Source organism: Gobio gobio (assembly GCF_949357685.1).
Source record: "Gobio gobio genome assembly, chromosome: 10".
In the NCBI taxonomy this organism is placed as follows: Eukaryota; Metazoa; Chordata; class Actinopteri; order Cypriniformes; family Gobionidae; genus Gobio; species Gobio gobio.
Window position 1 is genome coordinate 52,276,360 of NC_137116.1, and position 26,682 is coordinate 52,303,041.

General features: G+C 38.1%; 1 protein-coding gene across 1 annotated transcript in view; it reads left to right on the forward strand.

Annotated features, from left to right (window-relative positions):
* Positions 1–26,682, forward strand: part of plxna3 (plexin A3) — a 242,170-nt gene that overhangs the window by 194,602 nt on the left and 20,886 nt on the right. The window contains exons 14-24 of the mRNA XM_079827990.1: positions 1,064–1,184; positions 2,523–2,659; positions 5,656–5,823; positions 7,871–7,964; positions 8,065–8,304; positions 9,252–9,395; positions 16,188–16,422; positions 18,256–18,398; positions 18,912–19,168; positions 21,412–21,478; positions 26,341–26,487. Of these exons, the coding sequence (XP_079684116.1) occupies positions 1,064–1,184; positions 2,523–2,659; positions 5,656–5,823; positions 7,871–7,964; positions 8,065–8,304; positions 9,252–9,395; positions 16,188–16,422; positions 18,256–18,398; positions 18,912–19,168; positions 21,412–21,478; positions 26,341–26,487 (1,753 nt within the window). The remainder of the gene's footprint in view (positions 1–1,063; positions 1,185–2,522; positions 2,660–5,655; positions 5,824–7,870; positions 7,965–8,064; positions 8,305–9,251; positions 9,396–16,187; positions 16,423–18,255; positions 18,399–18,911; positions 19,169–21,411; positions 21,479–26,340; positions 26,488–26,682) is intronic.

Genomic DNA, 26,682 nt, shown 5'->3' on the forward strand with positions numbered 1-26,682 from the left:
TCAGCTTCATACTTCTCATGCCACTAGTTAAAGGGTAAGTTCACCCAAAAATGAAAATTCTGTCATTAATTACTTACCCTCATGTCGTTCGACACCCGTAAGACCTCCGTTCATCTTCAGAACACAAATGAAGATATTTTAGTTGAAATCTGATGGCTCTGAAAGGCCTCCATTGGCACAATGCACTTTACACTCTCAAGACCCTTAAAAGGTACTAAAGACGTCGTTACAAAGTCCATCTCACTACAGTGGTCCTACAATAACTTTATGAAGCGACGAGAATAGTTATTGTGCGCAAAAAAACCCTAAATAACGACTTACATAGTGATGACGATTTCAAAACAAGGCATCATGAAGCTTCGAAGCGTTATGAATCAGTGAGTCGAATCATGATTCGGATCGCGTGTCAAACCGCCAAACTGCTGAAATTTGGCGATCCAAACTCCTGAATCGACTCACTGATTCATAACGCTTCGAAGCTTCATGATGCCGTGTTTTGAAATCGTCATCACTATATAAGTCGTTATTTAGGGTTTTTTTGCGCACAAAACTAACCCTTAACTAACCCTTTAAAGGTGCAGTGAGCGAAACACTGTTGATATTTGAAATCAACCCAAACAAACACACCCCTCCCTTCATTGCTCCGCCCACAAAATGCACAAACATGCAATGTAAGAGTCTCTTTATCCTAGCTGGACGAAGCAAAATAATGCTTCAAGCGAAGATGATGAATGAACGACAAGGAAGAACAAAAAATGAACACGAGTTTTTTCACGCAAGAGTTGGTTGTTAGTCACCTGCAGCACACCAGCTCTAGACAAACAATGCCACTCAAACTGTCCTGTTACTATAGCTAACATTACAACAACAGCATATCTTGGTTCTGTGAAACAGCAAAACCAATGTTACTGACATATGGAGCAGAATCCGCAACCTCCGAGTCCGCTTTCAGGCCTTCCCGCTTAGATCTCTGCAGTTCTGGAAAGCTTTTCTGATCATAACCCTTCTTTTCCCAGCGATACTCCTCTGACCTTTGATTTGTGTGTTTGTTCTTGACCTGCAGGATTGTGTGTGATATGGAAGAATCTCTGATGTCGAGTCCGCCTGGTGGTCCGGTGGAGCTGTGTATCGGTGACTGCAGCGCCGAGTATCGCACCCAGTCGTCTCAGACATACTCTTTTGTGGTAAGACCTCTATTTTTTAAGACTATATTAGCGGTGTCTGATGAAACTTGAAAAATATTGTCTTATAAGACAGTATATGAAGGGTGGAAGGCATCAAGACTAACCCGGTATGCGCAGTTCAGTGATTGGCTGACAGAAAAAACGTTGTAGCGTTTGGGAAAAGTTGATTAATGTCCATTTTTATTTATTTATTTTGAATATTAAATGACTATTGTGATTATTTCGTAGCTGAAATGGAATTGAGTTATACATTAAAATAAAAATAATAAAATATATATATTTTGTTTTATTATTTATTTATAATGATATTTAATTTTATATTTTTATATAATATCTTTGCTGAAATGGAATTAGAAATTAAAAAAATATTATATATATATTGTGTGTGTGAGTGTGTTTGTATTTATTTTTTGCTATTTTATTTTTTTTTTTAAAAAAATTTCAATTTATGATTCCATTTTTGCGCAAAAATAACTATTGTAATTATTAAACACTCAAATTCAAAAAAAAAAAAAAGTTCTAGGATAAAATGTGACATTACGGTGCCTTTTAAAGCATTTTCCAGTGGCTTGAAACACACAACGGCACCTTATTGGCCAGTGAGGCAACTGCCTTCGATTTTAGACGTAGCTATTATATTTTAATCATTCTTTTTGTATTGATTCCCTTATCGCTGCTAACATTTTGTTTGTGGTGATTTACCAGCAGCTAATCAATATGTATCCATCCTTGGAGACTCAGCCAATCGGATTTTGCACTTGAAACCGATGAATCGTTAGGATTCCCCTTTCCTACATCCCGTTAGCCAATCAAATCAACTGGTGGAGCCCATGTGATAATGTAGTTGAAGGGAAGGGGGATGTAAAGAATGACACAATTACCCCTTCCTCCCCGCTGAGTTTTAAGTGGTGCCCAGCAGGAATAGGGTATTAGTCTATTATCCCGAGCCCAGGAGCTGCACGTACACACACACACACACACGTATATAAATGGATGACCCTGCCTGGATTCCCTCAACATCTAATCAATAGCGCCCAGGCAGCTTCAGTCGTGCAGAAGGGTAAAGCAAATGAAAACACGCACTCCGACCAATTACACAGGTATGCAACTAATTACGGCGAGAGGACGGCGCTGCGGCTGAGCCTGACAGGTCCTGCGTCGAAACAAACGAGCCCTGCACGGAGCAAGAGCAAACAGGACATTTCTATTACAGTGATGAGTGTAATCTTTTCGTGTAGTACCAGGATGGGGAAAACAAGTGCACGCTTGAGCGTCTGTATCACGCTGCAGCAAGCTCCATCTGTTCGGAAGTTACCGCTGTTTCTCTCGTCCCTCCAGACTCCGAGTTTCAACCGGGTGCGGCCGGAGAAAGGACCCGTGTCCGGCGGGACCAGGCTGACTATCTCAGGCCAACATCTGGACGCCGGGAGCGCCGTGACCGTGCTTTTGGCCCAGGAAGAGTGTCTGTTTGTCAGGTGAGCGGCTTTTCTGTCAGCTCTTAAACGGATCTTCCAGCACGGATCACATCTGTGTCTCTCGACATCTGTGGGATGCAGTTGGACTTTGCAGGAAGCGAGATGTGTCATTTCCACATGAAATCAAATGAGCGCGCGTGGCCCTCCTCAAATACATCCACATGCTCATGTGCCAAGAAACGTGAAGCATTACTAGTTGTGATTGTTAGTGAACCGCGTGGTGATTAAACTGCAGTAACATCTGCTTGGTTAGAAGACATGCATTCTATAATGTTGTCAGTATTTCCATGCTAGTCTAGACTGGTTTATGCTGGTCTAGCCATGTTGTCTTTCTGGCAGAGAAACCATAAATAAAACAGTTTTGAAAAATACATTTAAAAAAAAGTAATAACGTAAATAAATATACGTATCATTTTTTCAACTCTTATTTCATTTCAGCTAATAATAAGTACTGTAGTAATTAAATATTCATTTATGCTGGTCTAGCCATGTTGTCTTTCTGGCAGAGAAACCATAAATAAAACAATTTTGAAAAATACATTTAAAAAAAAATTAAAAGTAATAAAGTAAATAAATATACGTATAATTTTTTCAACTCATTTAATTTCAGCTAATAATAAGTACTGTAGTAATTAAATATTCATTTAATATAAATAACATAATTCTAACATAATTACATATATAATGTGTGTATATTAGTGTTGTAGTCAAGACCACCTAAACCGAGACCAAGTCAAGACCGAGACTTTGTGGGGTTGAGAGAGACCAAGACCAGACCAGCACTCCTTAAATTCATCAAAAAGATCCATATCTACTGTCTGAGAAATGACTTATATTTAATTAAAGGAACACTACACTTTTTTTTGAAAATAGGCTTATTTTCCAACTCCCCTAGAGTTAAACAGTTGAGTTTTACCGTTTTCAAATCCATTCAGCCAATCTCTGGGTCTGGCGGTAGCACTTTTAGCATAGCTTAGCATAGATAATTGAATCTGATTAGACCGTTAGCATCTCACTCAAAAATGATCAAGGAACTTTGAGCCGTCCCATGAGTGCAGCGGCGCAATAATATTACACAGCGCCTGAAAATAGTCCCAGCGCTCCCTTTGTAAGCAGGTTGTCACGTTGGTTATGTTGACGGAAGTAAGTCTAATTTTTGGCGCTGTGTAATATCATTGCGCTGCTGCACCCATGGGACGGCTCAAAGCTTCTGATTATTACACAGGAATGAGAGTATAGTTCCTAGCCATATCGGCCTAGAAAATCACAACTTTACATTTTCCGTCGGTCTTAGTACACGATGTAAATACAGAAGACTCAAGTTTTAAATAGGAAAAATATCGAAACTCTTTAGTAATTTTTTGAGTGAGATGCTAACGGTCTAATCAGATTCAATTATCTATGCTAAGCTATGCTAAAAGTGCTACCACCAGACCCAGAGATTGGCTGAATGGATTCGAAAACGGTCAAACTCAACTGTTTAACTCTAGGGGAGTCGGAAAATGAGCCTATTTTCAAAATTAGTGGTGTGTTCCTTTAATAAATACAATTAGAATAGTAAGACACTATAGCGCTGTTACCAATCAAATCACTAACAATACAATTCATGGCACAGAAGTTGCATCTGAACTGGTACAATTACACCTGAATAAATAATGTTCTGATTAATTTAACATTAAAACATTAACATTATTGAACAGTCATGGAATCCTTTATTCAACCGATTTGTTCAAAGCAGCTGATTGATTTAATAATGAAACGCTGCAAATTAGCAAAGACTCAGTTTAAAACGGCATTTAATATGAACTTCTTGTTTATTGAACGTTTGTAAAAAATAAATAATAATTTGCAATCACAGTTATATTCATGAAAACAGCTCTCTTGCTCTTGCGATATTGCTTAATTATATTCTATTTTATATTAAAAAAAAACTAAATCTCAGAATTTTGTGGGCTTTTATATTAATTTGGGGCATTTTTGAGACAATGCTGCATTGATTTTGAACCCGACAGCACAGAAACAAAAGAAATCACATTACAAAGAAGTTATTGATTGCATTTTAAGCTGTAAGTTTTACATCAAATCACATTAATGATGTCAAATCAGACAATGCACCGGCAATTTAGTAATATCCTTGCAGTTGTGGTCTTGACTGGTCTTGAGATAAAATCCAGAGACAAGACCGAGCAGAAATGCAGTCGCGACCGAGACTAGACCAAGACCATCAAAAAATGGACCGGTCTCGAGTACTACAACACTAGTATCATTTTTGAGGAATATTTGAATATTTAATGACTACAGAATTACAAGTTGAAAAAATATTTATCTTATGATTCCATTTTTGCCAGAATTAAGCATTGTAATCAACTAATTTGTTCTAGATCAATAAATGTTACATTGGTGGAAGGCGTCAAGTCAAATCTGGTATGCGCAGTTCAGTGATTGGTTGACAGAATAAATGCTGTAGCGGTTGGAAAAAGTTAGTTAATGTCCCTTTTTATTTTGAATATTTAATGATTACAGTGCTTATTTCAGTTGAAATGGAATTGAAAAAGTAAGTTATACGTTAACAAAAAAAAAATTCAAAAAAATGTGACATGGTGCCTTTTAAAGCTGGTCTGAAAGCAATTTTCTGGCTGAAAAGACCGGAATGTATTTCTATTCTACTCTAAACTGGTCTAGCCATGTTGTTTACCAACAAAAATTAGCTGGTTGACCAAAGAAGTCCAGTCCAGCCCAGCATCCAAAACACATTAGAGGTCTTTTCAACCTGCTAAAAAACAGCTTAACTAAGGTGGTCAGCCTGGTCAAGTTGGTGTTTTTAGAGGGGATTTCTACACTTTTCAACTTGGAGACCATCTTGGCCAACCAAATAAACATCTTAAAGCACTGTAGGCTTGTTTGAGCTGTTTGTGCAGTCGGTTGTAAATAATAATGGTCAAAATTGCATCAAATATTTCTGGTTGTATAATTTAACTCATGTTTTATTCTGACAGGAGAACAGTGCGTGAGATAGTGTGTGTGACGCCACCGTCAGTATCGGGCTCTGGGGCTTCATCTGTCAAGCTGTTCATCGACAAGGCAGAGGTCACCAGCGATACACGTTACATTTACACTGAAGATCCTACCATATCCAGCGTAGAGCCCAACTGGAGCATTATCAAGTACGTTAACACAATCTCACACACACTCAATGGCTCTGTTCCAAACCCTAGTGAGATACCTCACTGTCTGCTGTCTACACAAGGCTAATGTGTCTTGCTAACTTCAAAAACGGCATCCTAAGCCTAATGGAATTTCATAAATAGATGAATTAGATCACTCACAGAACAGAAAATCACTCACAGCTGTTTCCAATTGAAAATTAGCATATGCCAACGACTCAGTAGTCTAAGGCCACATCCACACGAAGCCAGAGTTTTCCCTATCCGATTGTTTTTGTTTTTTCCTCGTCTCAAGAAATATCTGCGTACACACGAAACCACTGAAACGACGCAAAAATATGTAGTATACATACCAGACCAGTATGTGGCGCTGTAATTCTGCCACAGAGATACACTAACTACACAGGGTAAAAAAAATTGATTTCTCGATTTTAATCAATTCTCATTTTTATGAACCGATATCGATTTTTAAATCCCAAGAATCGATTAGTCATCCTGTTTTTGATGTTGTAGAACCCCTCCCATCCAATAAATCGCAATAATCTATGTGCTTTGTTACTTTTGATAAGATACAAAGTTTCAGAATTTAAATTACGTCAATTTTTATTACGAAATTTAAAAAAATAAATACCATTTTGGTGCTGTTTAATGAGGTGTGACAGATCACAGCAGCTCAGCTCAAAAGAAGCGGCAGCTCACGTGAACGGATCTTCTCCTCAGCTTTAATACCAGTTACAGCGCGAAATAAACATGAATGAACGTCAAGGTATGTTAAAAGATTAGTACAACGCACTGAAATCTTTATCACGTCACAATCAGTGTTTCAACCGCGGAAAGACGTCAGTAAAACAGCTTGTAAACAATGTCAAATAACGTCACATTTACCTCAGAAAAAACATATCCAGTGTCCATAAACTAGAGAGGAGCATTTTGATAAATATATCCACCATATTACATGGGCTATTCATTATCATTTTTAAAGTTCTTCAATATTTAATGCATGTTTGAATAAATCTGTTTTTATGTTTTATGATTGCCACCATTTAAATATTTATATTTCAAAAAACTAATTAGAGTAGAAATATGATTATGTAATTGTTAAGTTAGTATTATAACTTTATTATTAATATAAAAAAACATAATTGAGTGTAATTTATGTTTGTATTTAGATCAGTTAATGTTAACCTTCAATATTATAGTAATGTACCTACTGACTACCAGGTATAGTTTACTGCATTAATGTGTTCCTCAAGAAAATGTACTGTATCTGATATATATCCCAATCGAATGCTTGTGAATGGAAATCGAATCGAATCGTGAAATTTGTGTCAATACCCAGCCCTACTAAAAACGGAGAAGAAGACTTGGAGCATGCGCGAGATGTGGGGTGATGACCATCGTTTCACAAAATATACGGATTTGCGTTTTTGACATGAAAAGATTTATCCACTCTGGGACCCGGTTTAAAAAAAATAGCGGTTTCAGGCTCTCAAAACGCCGGATCCGTGTGGATGAAACACTGATACAATGCAACATTTTGATATATACAGCTAAACGTGTCTCCATGTGGACGGGGCCTTATTAACTAAGAGAATACATAGCAAGCTCAAGTATTCAAATATGTTAATTTTGATGAAATGGGTAAAAAAAAATTTAAAACTATAATCAACCCAACAGCTTGGATGAAAAATGTATGTTGCGGTGCATTCTGGGACTGCTTTATATCTGTACAGAATATATGTTGTGAAATTTTATTTGTTTATTTGTTCTTTAACGTTGGTTGGTTGGTTAGTTAGTTAGTTAGTTAGAATATTTAATAACTACAGTGCTTATTTCTTAGTTGAAATGTGACTTAGAAGTTAAAAATGTAAATATTTAATAATATTTTTTGCCTATTTTTTTGTACTTTTATTTAAAAAAAATTATTTAACTTGTGATTCCCTTTCTGCCAAAATAAGCATTGTAATTATTAAACACTCTCACTAGCATTATATCTGTACAGCAGAAAATAAAAATATTTAATATGATTGCTTGTTTGTTCTGATAGCGGCAGCACCACCCTCACGGTCACAGGAACCAATCTGCTAACCATTCAGGAACCTAAAGTCAGAGCCAGATATGGAGGAGTGGAGACCACAAACGTGAGTTCCCGACCAGCTGTCCTTCTCCTCTCTGCCCCCACCATCATTACGGACAGCATGTTGTTTATCCTCTACATAATGTCTGGATGTTCTTCCGCAGGTTTGTGTGGTGGTGAATGACTCTGTGATGACTTGCTTGGCTCCGGGCATCATCTACACCAAACGTCAGGCTCCAGAGAGTGGCGTTCACCCGGATGAGTTCGGCTTCATCCTGGACCATGTATCCGCCCTCCTCATCCTCAATGGAACTCCTTTCACGTACTATCCTAACCCGACATTTGACCCTCTTGGGAATGCTGGGATTCTGGAGGTCAAACCAGGATCACCCATCATCTTGAAGGCATGACCTTTGTCATAATCCCATCATCCCTAATTGACGTTTTTTTCCCAGTTGCATTTGGGGGAATTCAATGTCCTAGTCATATTGCTCTCTGAAATGATTTTTTTGTTGTTGTGCATAATACACTAATATAAATATTTTTGGTAACACTTTACAATAAGGTTGTATTAGTTAACATTAGTTAATGCATTAGTTAACATGAGCTAACCATGAACAACACCTCACTGCAAAAAATGCTTTTCTTTCTTAGTATTTTTGTATTGTTTTTAGTCCAAATATCTAAAAAATCTTACATTAAGAAGCATTTACTAGACAAGCAAAAATTGTCATCTCGTTTTGGGGGAAAATAACTAAAAATTAAGGGAGTTTTTGCTTAAAATAAGATAAATAATCTGCCAATGGGGTAAGCAAAATAATCTTGTTTTCTGTTTGAATTAAGATTATTTTGCTTACCCCATTGGCAGATTATTTTGCTAATTTTAAGCAAAAACTCCCTTAATTTTTTGTTATTTCCCCCCAAAACAAGACAAAAACTTTTGCTTGTCTAGTAAATGCTTCTTAATGTAAGATTTTTTAGATATTTGGACTGAAAACAAGACAAAAATACTAAGTAAGAAAAGCATTTTTTGCAGTGCTCTATTCAGCATTAGTTCATCTTTGTTAACGTTAGTTCATAAAAATGTAGCTGTTCATGTTAGTTCACAGTGCATTAATTAATGTTAACAAGATTTTAATAATACATTAACAAAGATAAATAAATGCTTTATAAGTGCAGTTCATTATTAGTTAATGTTAACTAATGTAATTAACTGTTAGCTAATGAACCTTATTGTAAAGTGTTACCATATTTTTCAAGAAAAGAATCATTATGATGATTTTAATACTGCGTCTAAAAACAGGCATTCAAACGTTTTAACTCAATTTTCTCTGTCTTGATCTGTAAACAGGGCAAGAACCTCATCCCTCCTGCTCCCGGTAACGCTCGGCTCAATTACAGCGTGATGATTGGAGAAACGCCCTGTCTGTTAACAGTCTCTGAATCTCAGCTGCTCTGCGATTCACCAGATCTGACCGGAGAACAGCGAGTGATGGTGAGGATCATGCCGCTATGACATTTTCCCATCATGCATTATAAACACCTAATCTATAACGAGCCTCTCTTGCTGGCGGAGAGCAAAACATGCTCACCTTTCAATGCGCTGACTGAGAATTTATGACTGTGGTTATTGTATATCAACCAATAAAGGTGGCAGAAAATGAATGGATGGCCATAAGAAGGTGAAAATGCTGAATGTTTGGTTTGCATGGACTTATTTAATCAATCTCATAATAAGCCACTGCTGCATGGCCGTCTTTTACCTTAATGCTAAAACAGAAAACATAAAGGTCAACTGGAAGTGGCTCGCCGTACATTAAGTACTTATTAGGATTATAGGGAGCGCTGATACAAGCAATTTCCCACTTAATCTAGCTATCTGCTCTCTTGGCAGCTCAAACAATTATTACAAACAGCAGACAGGAATCCTTCATAACCTTCATGAGCCCTGACATATGCTTAGAGAGAGCATTTGAGACAAGTTCAGCCCCCTTTATTGATAATAACGGCTTTCATTAGTGGTTGCTCAGGAATCATCACTGTTATTATTGCTCATGCTTGGCGCTAGTCATTTGAACAAACCCCTAAACCTACGTTTTAAACTTTAGCATGTAGTTCGTCCTGCACTGTTTGTGTTACATGAATGATGTCTCAAATCATGTGTCAGTTCATTTGCATCACTCTTGAAATATGACTACATTATTTGTGTTGGCCAATAATCTATATAAACATACAGTATATACAGTGCCCTCCAGTAATATTGGCACACTTGGTAAATATGAGCAAAGGCGGCTGTGAAAATAAATCTGCATCGTTTATCCTTTTGATCTTTCATGCACCCCTAGAAATTCTTATGAGTAAAATATCTCTGAAGTATATTCCCATTCATATTTAGGTTTTTGCACACCAGGGGCCTTTACCATGAAGCCGGTTTAGCTGGCTAGCCAGATATGTTTAAGCTTAGTTTGTGCCAATCCTGGGTTTTGGGTACCATTAAAGTGGTTGGGCTTTTAGCCGTGTTCATCTCCATAGTAACTTACGCTCCATGGCTAACCTGCTCCAGGGCAGGTTATGTTCTAGATAAGAGATCTCAAATCTCAGATTTCTCCGGAGAAATCTCTGAGACATTTCTACTCCAAATTAAAGGTCACTACATAGCAAATGGTTTTTAAAGACTAAAGCGTCTGGCTTTTAACAATGCTTATTTATAATTAGGGCTGTCAAAAGATTAATCGCATCCAAAATAAAAGTTTGTGTTTACATAATATATGTGTGTGTACTCTGTTAATTATTATTTATATATAAATACACACACATTCATGTATATATTTAAGAAATATTTGCATGTATATACTTATACATTTATATAATCTATAATATATATAAATATAATTTTTTTATATATAAAAATATTTTTTTCTTAAATATATACATGCTTGTGTGTGTATTTATATATAAAGTACACACACATATATTATGTAAACACAAACTTTTATTTTGGATGTGATTAATCGCGATTAATCTTTTGACAGCCCTATTTATAATAATAATAATAATTTTGAATGATTTGGATATCATTTATGTAATTATACCCTTGTGTGTATCAATTACACATGTGTTATTTTAGTTAATCAATCATTAATAGGCACTTAGTTAAAATGAATATAAATATCCTATTTTAGGTCATACAAATAAGCTTTAAAATCAATAAATAAAGCTATAAAAGGACTACATGTGAGCTTAAATGTTCAATCAACTAAACTAACTTCATGACTTTTACTTGCATTGACGTAGTAAGATTTTTCTTTAAGTTGTCCTCTTTCATAGACGGCTCTTTTCTTCTTGCTGTGTAAATTTGATTAAATTCTTAATATTTTTCAATCATGTAATATTCTGCAGAAGCGAGAAGTGAATATCAGTTTCACTGATCCACTGCGTGTGATTGGCTGTTCGCTACTGATGTCACAGCTAATCTCCTAAACTCAGGAAAAAAGCCTGAGTTGACAGAGAAAGCTGATGATCAGCATCATGGGACCAACAAAACCTGAATAGATTGGTTTGGTTTTGTCAACTCGAAACTATTCCTGTAACCCTGAGTTTGTTAAACTACCATCATGGTACAGGCCCCAGGGTGACTAGGAGCATGAAATTGTCCAGCCATGACTTTCTGTTCCACAGGAGTATAAATAAGAGGAAACACAAAGGCCAAATCAATTCAATTTCATTTATTTGTATAGCGCTTTACACAATACATATTTACACAATACATATCGTTTCAAAGCAGCTCTACAGAAAATGCATGTGTCAACATTACAATTTAGAGTGATCTGTTATCAGAGGTGACTGTCCAAATGACGTATTTCAGAAATGTACGCAGTTAGCTAGCAAAGTAGTCATTTAAACAACGTATTAAATTAAGGCGTAAACAATGAGCTCACTGAAGTAATGAATACATGTTAGCAATGATTAGGATATATAGCAGATATATTTAGCTTTGGTGCGTGTTGATTCAGAGTTGCGTCATCTGAAGTTCGCGCAGGAGTTGCCGTCATCTCTTCACAGGAGTTGAGGCGTCTGAAGTCTTCTTAATCATCCATCACAATGAGTAAAACCAAAGAATATAGTTCTGATGTGTAGATTGTTGAGCTTCTCAAAATAGAAAGTGGCTGTACGAAAATAGCTAAAGCATTGAAAATACCCATTTCCACCATCAGGGCAATAATTAAGAAGTTCCAATCAACTAAAGATGTTATGAATCTGCCTGGATGAGGACGTGTGTCTATATCGTCCTAATGCACGGCGAGGAGGAGAGTTTGAGACTCTCCAAGGATCACAGCTGGAGAATTGTAGAGATTAGTTGAGTTTTGGGGTCAGAAAGCCTAAAAAAATGATCAAACAGCACCTGAACCACCACAAGTTGTTTGGGAGGGTTTCAAGAAAAATTCTCCTTGCTCTTCCAAAAACAAACTCCAGCAGATTCAGCTGTCAGACATGACTGGAACTTCAGACAGGACCGGCTTCTATGGTCAGATGAAACTTAAAAAAAGAGCTTTTTGGCCTTCAGCTTTGTGCAAACAGAAATAAATAGTACCCCAAGCCCACGGTTAAAAATACTGCTGGATCTTTAATGTTGTGGGCCTGTTTTGCTGGAGGTCCTGGACATCTTGTTCAGATATCATGGATTCTAGTAAATACCAACGGATAAAAAAATCAAAACCTGATGGCTTCTGCTAGAAATCGTATAATGGGCCGTGGTTGGATCTTCCATCTGGACAATGATCCAAAACAAACATCAAAATCAACACAAAAATGTGTCACACATGGCCGTCACAGTTCCCTGACCTGAACCCTATAGAAAATGAGTGGAGTGAACTGAAGAGAAGAAGCACCAACATGGTGTTCTCCAAACTCATCAGGCATTATAGGAGAAGACTCAGAGCGGTTATCTTGGCAAAAGGACGTTGCAATAATTGTGATCAACGTGAACTAGAGAAAAACATTTATTTCATAATGAGATTTACCTCCACTTTCAATTCAGTTGTTTTACTTCAATGAAAGGTTAGAATTTTGTGAATTTTTTCAATGAACGACAAAAAGATAAACAATGCAGATTAATATTCACAGCCACCTTTGCTCATATTTACCAAGCGTGCCAATATTATATAATATAAATGAGTGAATCATGAATCAAATCGATTTGCTGCTAAAGAGTCACACCTCTGAACTACATAGCAACACGTAGCACACAACATCATGGCCTGACCTGCATGGGTATTGCTCAGATTTTCTTCCGAAAGTTTTATTTGACTTTGTTAAATTGCAGAAATTTTTGCCATTACAATTTCCTAAAAGCAAACTTTGTCAGAGTAATGACTTTCAGAACTGATCGATAGCATCTCAACAGATCAATTCTAATAAAATCCAGGTCCAAGTCTCTTAGCTGTGTCATGAACTGGTGAAACCCCGATCCATACATCCCGATATAAGGCATGTGTCCAGTCCAACACCCTCCCATTTGATTGATTCGCATGAGCTCTGTGGAAACAAAGAGGATGTATATCAAAGAGCTGATTATTCAGTTGAGTTCCAGTTTGTGAATCCACAGCGTGGAGAAACACCCATAGAAAAGGGGGAAAGACACATAGTGGGATTGAGAGTGCCGGGATCGCTCAGCTAAGCTAATGACCTGACACATATCGACAGCGCTCCAGGATTCACTTTGTTCTCCTCTATCACCAAGTCTCAATAATTCATGCAGCCACGCAGGGCCCGAGCAGCCGCGGGAAGGTGAAACTCGCTAGGACAGATGGCTGGATGCCGCGTTTAATTGGTCCAGCGAATAGTGCAAGGCTGAGCTCCCGGTACAACGCCTCGGTCGGACCAGAATCTCTAACTAGACCTCCATTACCTGCTGATTTGTGCCTAATTGCCTGCAACACCTGTGCCTAAGTGACTTTTTGAAGTAATTTGATGTGGATTAGTGGTCACTGTGCCTAAAGGAGGCAGAAAACTATTGTTCTCGCGACGTGAACGTGTCAAACAAGTGCATAATTTTGTGGTAATTCTAATTGTAAGCTGATTTCATTCAAGAAGAAACAGTATGAGTGCCCTCGGCCAATCAAAAGCCCTCATTATGACCCACTAAAGCCGACGGGGTTGTTAGATTGAAGGGCCTGCACTCAACCCGTTACCCCATCAGGGCTCGACAATAAGGACTGCCTGGGGCCACAGCATGAAAGAATGGAATTGTTACTGGCCCAATTGGTTTCGTGGCAGGGCCAGTGATAATGTTGGTAGGGCCTGACTGGTCCAGTAGAACAAATCGTTAGCATTGAGCCCTGTGCACGGTTGCATAAAGCACCTTAAGTTTTTCCCTCAAGAATGAGACCCAAGAGGCGATTTCCTCTTACCTAAGAGAATAACTTAAGGGTGTTGCATATAATCTCTTAAACGGTTCTCTTAGGTAAGGGAAACATTTAAGTGTTTCACGACGGCGATCCTGGATTCACGTTATAAAGTCTTGTTGCCATAGATACGCAAAACACTAACACTAATGCTGCGTTCACACCAAACGTGAATAGAGCGTCAAATTTGCGTCTAGTGGGACGTTTGAACTTTGAATGCATTCCTTTTGCGCTTTTCATAGTGGTTGTGTGCGGCCGCGAAATAAAAAAATATTACTGTTATTGTGTCATGAAATGTAGTTTTAAGAGTTGTTCAGTCGAGAATGTAGTTTAAAGCTCAAATCTGTGGTTTATTTATAAAGAGAGCGCCTATTTAAAAATGTTGTGAGATTCTCGCGCTCATGTAACCCGCCTGGAACAGCCTTACCTCGGCTAGTCCTCCTGACTTTTGCCGCTGGTAAACGAGAAATGTTTAAATTCACAATCTATAGCTTCGGTTCTATTATATGAAACATAAGTTAAAAGACATTAATGACTTGTTATAACATCAAACGACTTCTTTAATTATGTGAGTTTTTCTTCATCTCATTCAGAAATGTACGTATGACTGCAAGTGTTCAGTGTCACAGTGGTTGTGATGTGTGACTGTCAAATCTGTATTTTTCATCGCTAAGATGGTCCAAAGGGTTCTCCATATCCCTAAAAATTCTTCTTAGCACATAATGATCTTCAGCTGGTTCCATAAATTCAGCCATGTCGTCTTATTTTTGTCCGCGTTACTCTTAAGGTTACGATTTCCAAACCTTAAGTTATACTTAGGGAAATGACCGTTAAGGGGTTTTATGCAACACTTAACGCTTTTTAAGGGATTACTTAAGTGAAAAAACAGCATTTAAGGGGAATTCTAAGTGTTTATGACGTTTCACTTAAAAAAACCCTTAAGTAACACTCAAGGGTTTTTTTCTGCAACACCCTTAGGTTTAAGGGAAACATAAGGGCGAACTTAAAGGGTTAGTTCACCCAAAAATGAAAATTCTGTCATTAATTACTTATCCTCATGTCGTTCGACACCCGTCAGACCTCCGTTCATCTTCGGAACACAAATGAAGATATTTTAGTTGAAATCCGATCGCTCAGAAAGGCCTCCATTGGCACAATGCACTTTAAACTCTCAAGACCCTTAAAAAGTACCAAAGATGTCGTTACAAAGTCCATCTCACTACAGTGGTTCTACAATAACTTTATAAAGTGACGAGAATAGTTTTTGTGCGCAAAAAAACCCTAAATAACGACTTGTATCATGATGACCGATTTCTAAACAAGGCATCATGAAGCTTCGAAGCGTTATGAATCAGTGAGTCGATTCAGCGGTTTGAATCGCCAAAGTCACGTGATTTCAGCAGTTTGGCGGTTTGACACACGATCCGAATCATGATTCGACTCACTGATTCATAACGCTTTGAAGCTTCATGATGCATTATTTTGAAATCGGTCATCACTATAGAAGTCGTTATTTAGGTTTTTTTTGCGCACAAAAACTATTCTCGTCGCTTTATAAAGTTATTGTAGAACCACTGTAGTGAGATGGACTTTGTAACGACGTCTTTAGTACCTTTTAAGGGTCTTGAGAGTGTAAAGTGCATTGTGCCAATGGAGGCCTTTCTGAGCCATCGGATTTCAACTAAAAAATCCTCCTTTGTGTTCCGAAGATGAACAGAGGTCTTAGGGGTGTCGAACGACATGAGGGTAAATAATTAATGACAGAATTTTCATTTTTGGGTGAACTAACCCTTTAAGGGAAGATTACACTTAAGGTGCTTTTATGCAACCGGGCACTGACCCTTACTTTGACTTCTAATGGGTTTTTTTGTCTGTGCATGTAGATACTCGTGGGCGGCTTGGAATATTCTCCCGGAACGCTTCACATCTATTCGGACAGCACTCTCACGCTGCCTGCCATCATCGGGATTGGAGCGGGCGGAGGCGTCCTCCTCATCGCCATCATCGCCGTGCTCATCGCCTACAAACGCAAGACGCGGGACGCCGACCGCACACTCAAACGCCTGCAGTTGCAGATGGACAATCTGGAGTCCCGTGTCGCACTGGAGTGCAAGGAAGGTACGATTTTTCGGTTACCTCAGCATCTGCGCTGCCTATAGCCCATGCCAAGCTGTTTCTGACAGGTGTGTTGAGTGTTTTAATTAGGTACTAATGCTTTTAACCCGTAGGATAAATCAAATGGAGCTGTGATGTATGATTTTGTTGTGCGAGGTGTCCCTTGGGGTGCAGTTGTGTTGAGAATGGGAGCGAGTCGGAGGCGCTCTCACACTGCAGTAGCCTGGATTCTTGCAGAGTTTGACGCAGTCTTTGTGGAAGGATTGAACTGGGTCATGACGTCATAATGTCCTCATCCTTTGATTCTGGTTTTATTCACAGCTTTAAAAGGATCTGTAGCTCAGGCAGACACGGTGCTGTGTTATTTATGCATTTGTTAAAAGAATGCCATGAGATACTGAAATATATGCAACTTTTCTTTTTATGCAATTTTTATAGGTTTATTTTTTATTTCTGTGTCATGTGTCAGTGGGCATACTTTCCCAGAGAGGCAGATGAAACTGTTGAAAGACACGTATCGGTAGTGCTTTTTTATATACATATGTACATAGTTTTATTATATACAATACTTGAATATACACTGATCAGGCATAACATGATGATGTAACTTATAACTTTATAATATTGTGTTGGTCCCTGACCTGTCGAGGCATGGACTCCACTCGACCCCTGAAGGTGTGCTGTGGTATCTGGCACCAAGATGTTAGCAGCAGATCCTTTAAGTCCTGTAAGTTGCAATGTGGGGCCTCCATGGATCGGACTTGTTTGTTCGTCACACACCACAGATGCTCGATTGGATTGAGATCTGGGGAATTTGGAGGTCAAGTCAACACCTCAAACTCATTGTTGTGCTCCTCAAATCATTCCTGAACCATTTTTGCTTTGTGGCGGCGCATTATCTGCTGAAAGAGCCACAGCCACCAGGGAATACCGTTTCCATGAAAGGGTGTACATGGTCTGCAGCAATGCTTAGGTTGCAAATGCAAACTTCTTGAGCAGTTTGAGCTTCAGTAGCTCGTCTGTTTGATCGGACCACACGGCCAGCCTTCGTTCCTCCACATGCATCAATGAGCCTTGGCCGCCCTTGACCCTGTGGCCGGTTCTCCACTGTTCCTTCGTTGGAGCACTTTTGATAGAGACTGACCACTGCAGACCGGGAACACCCCACAAGAGCTGCAGTTTTGCAGATGCTCTGACCCAGTCGTCTAGCCATCACAATTTGGCCCTTGTCAAACTCGCTCAAATCCTTACACTTGCCCATTTTTCCTGCTTCTAACACATCAACTTTGAGGACAAAATGTTCACTTGTTGCCTAATATATCCCACCCACTAACAGGTGCCCTGATGAAGAGATAATCAGTTTAATTCACTATTATTCAGGCAATGTTATGCCTGATCGGTGTATATTATATAACATGTATATATTGTGCACTAAAACTCAATTACAGAAAAATTACTTCCGTTTCCATGTTTTCCATCAGTAATGAATAATGTAATCTCCCATGCCTGATTCCGTGATGGATGTAAAAATTGCCCAATTAGACAATTAGAAAGGGTCTCTGATCAACATTAACAAAACAACTACTGAAAAGTTACAAAGGAAACCCATTAAATTAGATTCAAACTCTTCTAAATATTTGTATTGGTTCTTTGTTATGAAGTTCTTAAATGTCAGAAGATTGTGGAAATGACACAAAATAGCAATTTCTGCTATTGTAGCCAATGCCAGTTATCTCAAAATATGGTCAAATATCCCCTAGTAAATCTGTCTGTCAAAGCAATATGAGATGTTCCTCAGTCTGATGGATGCATATCTCTGTTCTTTACTCTTTTTAGCATTCGCTGAGCTGCAGACAGACATCCAAGAGCTGACGAATGACATGGACGGCGTGAAGATCCCCTTCCTGGAGTATCGCAACTACACCATGAGAGTGATGTTCCCTGGGATTGAAGAACACCCTGTTCTAAAGGAGCTGGACGTAAGGAAACTTTTAAAATATCCTGGTTCAATTTCTCTGTCCCCAGGTGTCGTCTGTCACTCGCAAGTGCCAATAAGTAGGTTGCCACAACTCCGACCATTTTCTTTTAATCCTTCTGCCAAAAAAAGAAAGCAAAAAAAACCCTAGATGTGCTTTAAAAAGATCCCCTAAGCTCTGAAGCTACTGCTGTCTCAGTAGTGAGCTTCAGAGCGAACGCCCCTCTTTCAGCATGCTTTTTAATTAAAACCTCAGGCAGAATGAAATCAGCAGCCCTGCAAGGCCCTGGTGGAATAGCCGTCTAGAGACGTGCCTTACCAAAAAAATGTTTTGAAAATAGTCAGCAAAGAACAATTAAATCTCTCCGCAGCGGAGCTTTTTTTTCCCAAGTATGCATTCAGGCAACAATTGTTGTTGCGCATGTTTCTCTCATCTCCTTCCTGCCTGCCTTTTCCATTTCTGTTTTTGTTCTCCTGCTTTTTCTTTCATTTAATCAAATGCTCCCTCTCCTCTCAGTCTCCGGCTAATGTGGAGAAGGCCCTGCGCTTGTTCAGTCAACTGCTGCACAACAAGATGTTCCTGCTGACCTTCATCCACACGCTGGAGGCTCAAAGGTCCTTCTCCATGCGGGATCGCGGCAATGTGGCCTCCCTCCTCATGGCGGCGCTGCAGGGACGGATGGAGTACGCCACTGTAGTTCTCAAACAGCTTCTGGCCGACCTGATCGAAAAGAACCTGGAGAACCGTAACCACCCCAAACTGCTGCTTAGACGGTAAGAGGTGGTATCTGCCTTAAACTGTGGAGCATGTCCTTCTCCAAAGTTTCTGTTGAGGATTCATTATCACATGTAAAAGAACATTAAAAAGTGCACTTAGCAACCACTCATCATCAAATCATTATCATATGACTCACTCAGTCTTATGTGTGAGTGTGACACACTCACAAAGCAACTACAGAGAAGCGCCCTAGCAACCCCCTAGAACACCTTGGCAACTGCATAGCAACACCCAAGCAACCACTTAGAACACTCTAGCAACCACATAGCAGCATGATAAAACCACTCAGAACACTCTAACATAGTTAGGCCATATCAATCCCGAGAACATCTTAACAAACACCTAGCAATGTCCTAGCAACCCCCTAGAATACCTTAGCAACACCCAAGCAACTACCTAGAACACCTTAGCAACTGCATAGCAACACCCTAGCAGCCACCTAGAACACTTTAGCAACCACGTATGAACATGGTAAAACCTCTCAGAACACCCTAACATAGTAAGGCCCTACCAGTCCCCCGGGAAATCTTAGCAAACACCTAGCAATGCCCTAGCAACCCCCCAGAACACCTTGGAAACTGCATAGCAACACCGAAGCAACCACCTAGAAAACTCTAACAACCACATAGCAGCATGATAAAACTACTCAGAACACTCTAACATAGTTAGGCCATATCAATCCCAGAGAACATCTTAACAAACACCCAGCAATGTCCTAGCAACCCCCTAGAATACCTTAGCAACACCCAAGCAACTACCTAGAACACCTTAGCAACTGCATAGCAACACCCTAGCAGCCACCTAGAACACTTAAGCAACCACGTATGAACATGGTAAAACCTCTCAGAACACCCTAACATAGTAAGGCCCTACCAGTCCCCCGGGAAATCTTAGCAAACACCTAGCAATGCCCTAGCAACCCCCCAGAACACCTTGGAAACTGCATAGCAACACCGAAGCAACCACCTAGAAAACTCTAACAACCACATAGCAGCATGATAAAACTTCTCAGAACACTCTAACATAGTTAGGCCATATCAATCCCCGAGAACATCTTAACAAACACCCAGCAATGTCCTAGCAACCCCCTAGAATACCTTAGCAACACCCAAGCAACTACCTAGAACACCTTAGCAACTGCATAGCAACACCCTAGCAGCCACCTAGAACACTTTAGCAACCACGTAGCAACATGGTAAAACCTCTCAGAACACCCTAACATAGTAAGGCCCTACCAGTCCCCCGGAAAATCTTAGCAAACACCTAGCAATGCCCTAGCAACCCCCTAGAACACCTTAGCAACACCCAAGCAACCACCTAGAACACTCTATCAACCACATAGCAGCATGATAAAGCCCCTCAGAACACGGTAACAAAGTAAGGTTGTATTAATCTCCCAGAACATCTTATCAAACACCTAGCAACCCACTAGAACACCTTAGCAACTGCATAGCAACACCCTAGCAGCCACCTAGAACACTTTACCAACCACGTAGCAACATGGTAAAACCTCTCAGAACACCCTAACATAGTAAGTCCATACCAGTCCCCCGGAAAATCTAAGCAAACACCTAGCAATGCCCAAGCAACCCCCTAGAACACTTTATCAACCACATAGCAGCATGACAAAACCCCTAAGAACACACTAACATAGTAAGGTTTTATCAATATTCCAGAACATGTTAAACACCTAGCAACCCGCTAGAACACCATAGCAACACCATAGCAACCACGAAGAACACTTTTGCAATAACATAGCAGCAAGGTAAAACCACTCAGAACACCCTAACATAGTTAGGCTGTATCAATCCCCTAGAACATCTTAACAAACATCTAGCAATGCCCTAGCAACCCCCAAGGACACCTTAGCAACACCCTAGCAACCTTAAAGAACACTTTAGCAATCACATAGCAGCAAGGTAAAACCACTCAGAACACCCTAACATAGTATGTCCCTACCAGTCCCCCGGAAAACCTCAGCAAACACCTAGCAATGCCTTAGCAACCCCCTAGAACGCATACAAAAAACACTCAAAAAACCTTGTCAACAGCATAGTAAAGCCCTACCGACCCCGCAGGATAGCAACTGCATAGCAACGCCCTAGCAACCACCTAGCATTGCCCTAGCAATGACCCAGAACACTTTAGAAACTACATAGAAGCATGTTAAACACCACTCAGAACACCCTAGCCAAACACACAGTATCATTTGTATTCATGGATTGCTGTGTCTTTGCAGAACTGAATCTGTGGCTGAGAAGATGCTCACCAACTGGTTCACATTCCTCCTGCACCGCTTCCTCAAGGTTTGTGACCTGTTTTCTACCATAAACATTTGATCAATTTTAATAATGTGCTATGGGAAGTCCTACATGAAATTGAGCCACAACCTCAAACTTCTCTCTGGCTAACTAGCATCTTGTTTGCGAAAAGATTTTGGCGCTGACGTTTTTGACAGGCTGACTCATCGCAAAGCCTGCTAATAAATCTCGCTAAATCCTACGCTCCAGATAGCTACTCAGGAATGCCACGGCTTCCACCCAACCCTGAAATCAGGCCCCGTCGAGGTTGTGGGGGCACTCACTCAATTCCACATCCTGTCAGGTGTTCCAGAGTTCACCAAGATGGCCGCTGTATTAGGCTAAAGCTGATTGAGATGGCTATTAGCGCTAAGGGCAGGAACATCAGGCCCTTTGTGCATTCAGTGCTGGAATTGCCCTGTGGAATGTAGCTCTGGCCGGCCTCCCAGTATCTTTACATCCCATCAGTGCAGATGTTAAAGTGTTTTGGCCACCATACAGGACTCTAGAAGTAATTACCATGAAATGCCTCCTCGGTACGGCTCTATTGCACTGCCGGGGTGTGTGCTTGTAATGCATTTCATATATATCGTGAGCCAAAGCATTCACATCTGTTGTATACTGTTCATTTACATTCATCCATTACCAAACATTTGAGGGATCACTCTAACGTTAGCAAGATATAGAACATCTAAACATTCAGCTTAAAGGATTAATTCATCCAGAAATGAAATGTCATTATTTACTCATCCTCAAATCATTCCAAACCTGTAGGACATTTTTATTTGTTACAGGGAAGGGAACACAAGGGGAAGTTTAGCCTGGCCAAGCTGGTTTTGCTGGGTCTCCTAACCTGACCAGCTGAAAGGTGGCTCTAAAACCACTAGATATCTGCCAACAGACCAGTTTGAGCCTAAGAGACCAGCAATAACTACTGGGCTGGTTTAAAACTCAAGAGGAGGAATCATATAATAAAAGCATACAGTGACCAGGGATTGTCAAGCTAAAATAAAATACATATGAATATAAAATAGAATACATATGAATATAAAATGAAATACATATGAATATAAAATAGAATACATATGAATATAAAATAGAATACGTATGAATGTAAAATAGAATATATATGATTATAAAATAAAATATATATGAATATAAAATTAAAAAATATATGATTATAAAATAGAATACGTATTAATATAAAATAGAATATATATGATTATAAAATAAAATAAATAAGAATATGAAATAGAATACGTATGAATATAAAATAGAATATATATGAATATAAAATAGAATAAATATGAATATGAATATAAAATAGAATACGGATGAATATAAAATAGAATACGGATGAATATAAAATAGAATATATATGATTATAAAATAGAATACATATGATTATAAAATAGAATATATATGAATATAAAATAGAATACATATGATTATAAAATAGAATACATATGAATATAAAATAGAATAAATATGATTATAAAATAGAATACATATGATTAAAATAGAATATATATGAATATAAAATAGAATATATATGAATATAAAATAGAATACATATAAGGATGAAATAGAATATATATGAATGCAAAATAAAATTATATATGATTATAAAATAGAATATGTATGAATATAAAATAGAATATATATGAATATAAAATAGAATACATATAAGGATGAAATAGAATATATATAAATATAAAATAAAATACATATGAATATAAAATAGAAAAAATATGAATATAAAATAGAATACATATTCATATAAAATAGAATACATATAAGGATGAAATAGAATATATATGAATATAAAATAGAATATATATGATTATAAAATAGAATATATATGATTATAAAATAGAATACACATCAAATATGAAATAGAATAAAATATAAACTAAGATATAAAATTAAATAAAATACATATGAATATAAAATAGAAAAAATATGAATATAAAATAGAATACATATTCATATAAAATAGAATACATATAGAGATTAAATAGAATAAAATATCAAATAAAATACAATTAATAAATAAATATATCACCATAAAACTATAGTCCAGTTATGCTTTATATGCAAGACTTTATATGCATATACTTACAAAAAACAACAACAAAAAAATTTCACATCTCACCAAACCGCTGAAAATGTTATCTAAGCTAGTTTGATTAGATGATATATGATATTTCTGACATGAGGGTGTGTAAATGATGACATAATTTACATTTTGGGGTGAACTAACTCACCAAGGGTAACATAAATATTGGTCTTGTGCTGTCATCTGCATTTACGCTGCATACGTTAAACTGCGTGAATTCTACGTTCAAAAGCGTCCATTAGCGAGTGAAACCTGGCGCGGATCCCGTGACACACATCTGTTGTGTCATAACAGAGTCTAGCGGCCAGACTATGAAAAGCAGACGGAGCCAGAACGCAGACAGCCTCTAAAAGCAATAAAAAGATGAGGATTTGATGTATATATTAAGACTAAATGCATTTGACATAGAGATCGGAGGCTGGTTGTTTAGAATTACTTGCTGTTAGGCGTGCAATGGATGCTGGGTAACCCTCTCCGCCTGCGTTAGAAGAGTGTGATTCAGGATGTCATGCTGTAATTAATAATGTCAAGCTGATCTCGCCTAAGAACTAAATAATAGCCTCCCCTCAGTATCGCTGTTTAGTCATCAAATGCTTTTAAGTGGGTAATTGGAGACTTCTCCACACTTCACAAATGCCATCTGAAAAGAAGCGTGATCGGCCGTGTCTCTCATTCTCACGGCCTCGCTTTCTTTCTCTGCACGCTCGCCGTCTTATTTCTCTCTTTTTGCTTCCTTTTGGTCAGAATGTTTTTTTTGTCTCTCCTTTCATTGCTTTTCTTCTGTATTTAAAGGTGCAATTATGCATTTTTGAAGTGTGGGGAAATTACAGCTCGCTGTGATTTTATTGAATTGATGGTCTGTGGTATTTTGCACATGGATTTCTTTAGTGTGTTCTTTAAAGGTAAAAGGTTTTAAAAGGAGACATGTAATGGAAAACAAGATTTTCTTGCTCTTTTGAAAATTAGAGCACTGAAGCACTAAATAGAAAAAACTGACTTTGCGATATTTACGTTTTCTGCGATATATATTTCGAAATGAAGAATGTTCACTTGAATAGCTATATTTGTATAGAAACATTCATTCTAGAACGAGTGGGGTGATTTTGTCATATAGAAATATCGTGTTTATTTTGAATTCTAGTTCACAACAACAGCTTCTGCTTATGAAACATACACTGTTTTGAATTGGATTTGTTTTATATTTTGATGGTTTGAATTTTTATTCATAATAGCTCCTACATTGTGTTATTTTTAACATTGTGTCTGTTTTGCTCAGTTTTGACAACGAAAATATAAAGACAAAGCAGAACTATTCGTCTCCGACTCCGAGCAACACAGTGGCGTTTCATTTCTGATCCGCAATTTGAACAAATCGGGTGAACCGACGATTCAATGGACCATAAAGAGAACCATTTACCATTTTCAAAAAGAGAAGCATTTACTTCACTCCTGAATGAACGAATCGAATGAGTGACTCAATTAGACATTTAACGCAACCTACTGGCAGTTTCTTATTTAGAGTATAATTTCTATATTAATAAAAACAAACATTTAAGGTATAGTTCACCCAAAAATATTTCTTTCTGAAGTTTTGACACAATAATGACTTTAAATGATCTTTTGGGAGTAATTTCTCAACCAAATTTGATGTGCGATTAATTAATCGCCACATTGTGTAATTTAAAAAACTTAATCGCTTGACAGCCCTATTATTAACATTTGATGTCATGTGATTTTTATGATTTCATGTAGTGATTCTAATGGGTTTTTTCTTTATATCCAATTGAACACTACCATTCAAAATGTTGGGGTCAGTAAGATAATTTAAATTTTTCTAAAAGAAGTCTCTTATGCCCTCCAAGACTGCATTTATTTGATTAAAAAATCAAGTAAAAACAGTAATATTGTGAAATATTATTACAATTTAAAATAATTACTGTTTTTATATATATATACATGTTTTTTTTTAATATGCAATTTATTCTGTGATCAAAGCTGAATTTTCTGCATCATTACTCCAGTATTCAGTGTCACATGATCCTTCAGAAATCATTCTAATATGAGGATTTGATGCTCAAGAAAATATTATCAATGTTGAAAACAGTTGTGCTGCTTTATGTTTTTGTTAAAAGCCTTATACATTTTTTAGTATTCTTTTGTAACAATGGAAATGTCTTTACTGTCACTTTTGATCAATTTAATGCGTCCTTGCTGGAGAAAAAAATCTTACCAACCCTAAATCTTTGAACAGAAGTAGGTATTGTCTTTATGTGTGCTTCAGGAAACCCTATGCAATCGTTAATTAGCTCTGTAATGTGTATGGAAGTTGTGTGAGAATCCATTAACCAGAGTGTATTGTTTAGCCAATCGCAACAGATGTCATTTACTGTACATAAAGAAGTCTTAAATACAGCTGCAAAAACAGCTTGTTTCATTTTGAGGGTCAGTGAGAAAATGATCATGTACTGTAAAACTTTGGTGAAAGAAACCTTGACTAACATTATACAGTAAGTGGACCTTTGGGAGTAAATAAAATGCTGTGAAAGTGTAGAATATGACCTCTCTCTCTCTCTCTCTCTCTCTCTCTCTCTCTCTCTCTCTCTCTCTCTCTCTCTCTCTCTCTCTCTCTCTCTCTCTCTCTCTCTCTCTCTCTCTCTCTCTCTCTCTCTCTCTCTCTCTCTCTCTCTCTCTCTCTCTCTCTCTCTCTCTCTCTCTCTCTCTCTCTCTCTCTCTCTCTCTCTCTGTGCAGGAGTGTGCTGGCGAGCCTCTGTTTATGCTCTACTGTGCTATAAAACAGCAGATGGAAAAAGGTCCCATAGATGCCATCACAGGAGAGGCCAGATACTCCCTGAGCGAAGACAAGCTCATCCGACAGCAAATCGACTACAAGCAGCTGGTCAGTGTCCCCATGGTGACACTCTCTAATGTATCCCATAATCCCTCTTCCTGTCTCCCAGCACCCCCAGCCTCATTGAAGAGCACAAGTGTTTGATTTCAGCGGGAAAATGCTTACAAATGTTTTACCTTTTCAGATGTTCCCAGCAATAAATATTAAATCTATTACTTCAATTAGTATTACTAATACACACTT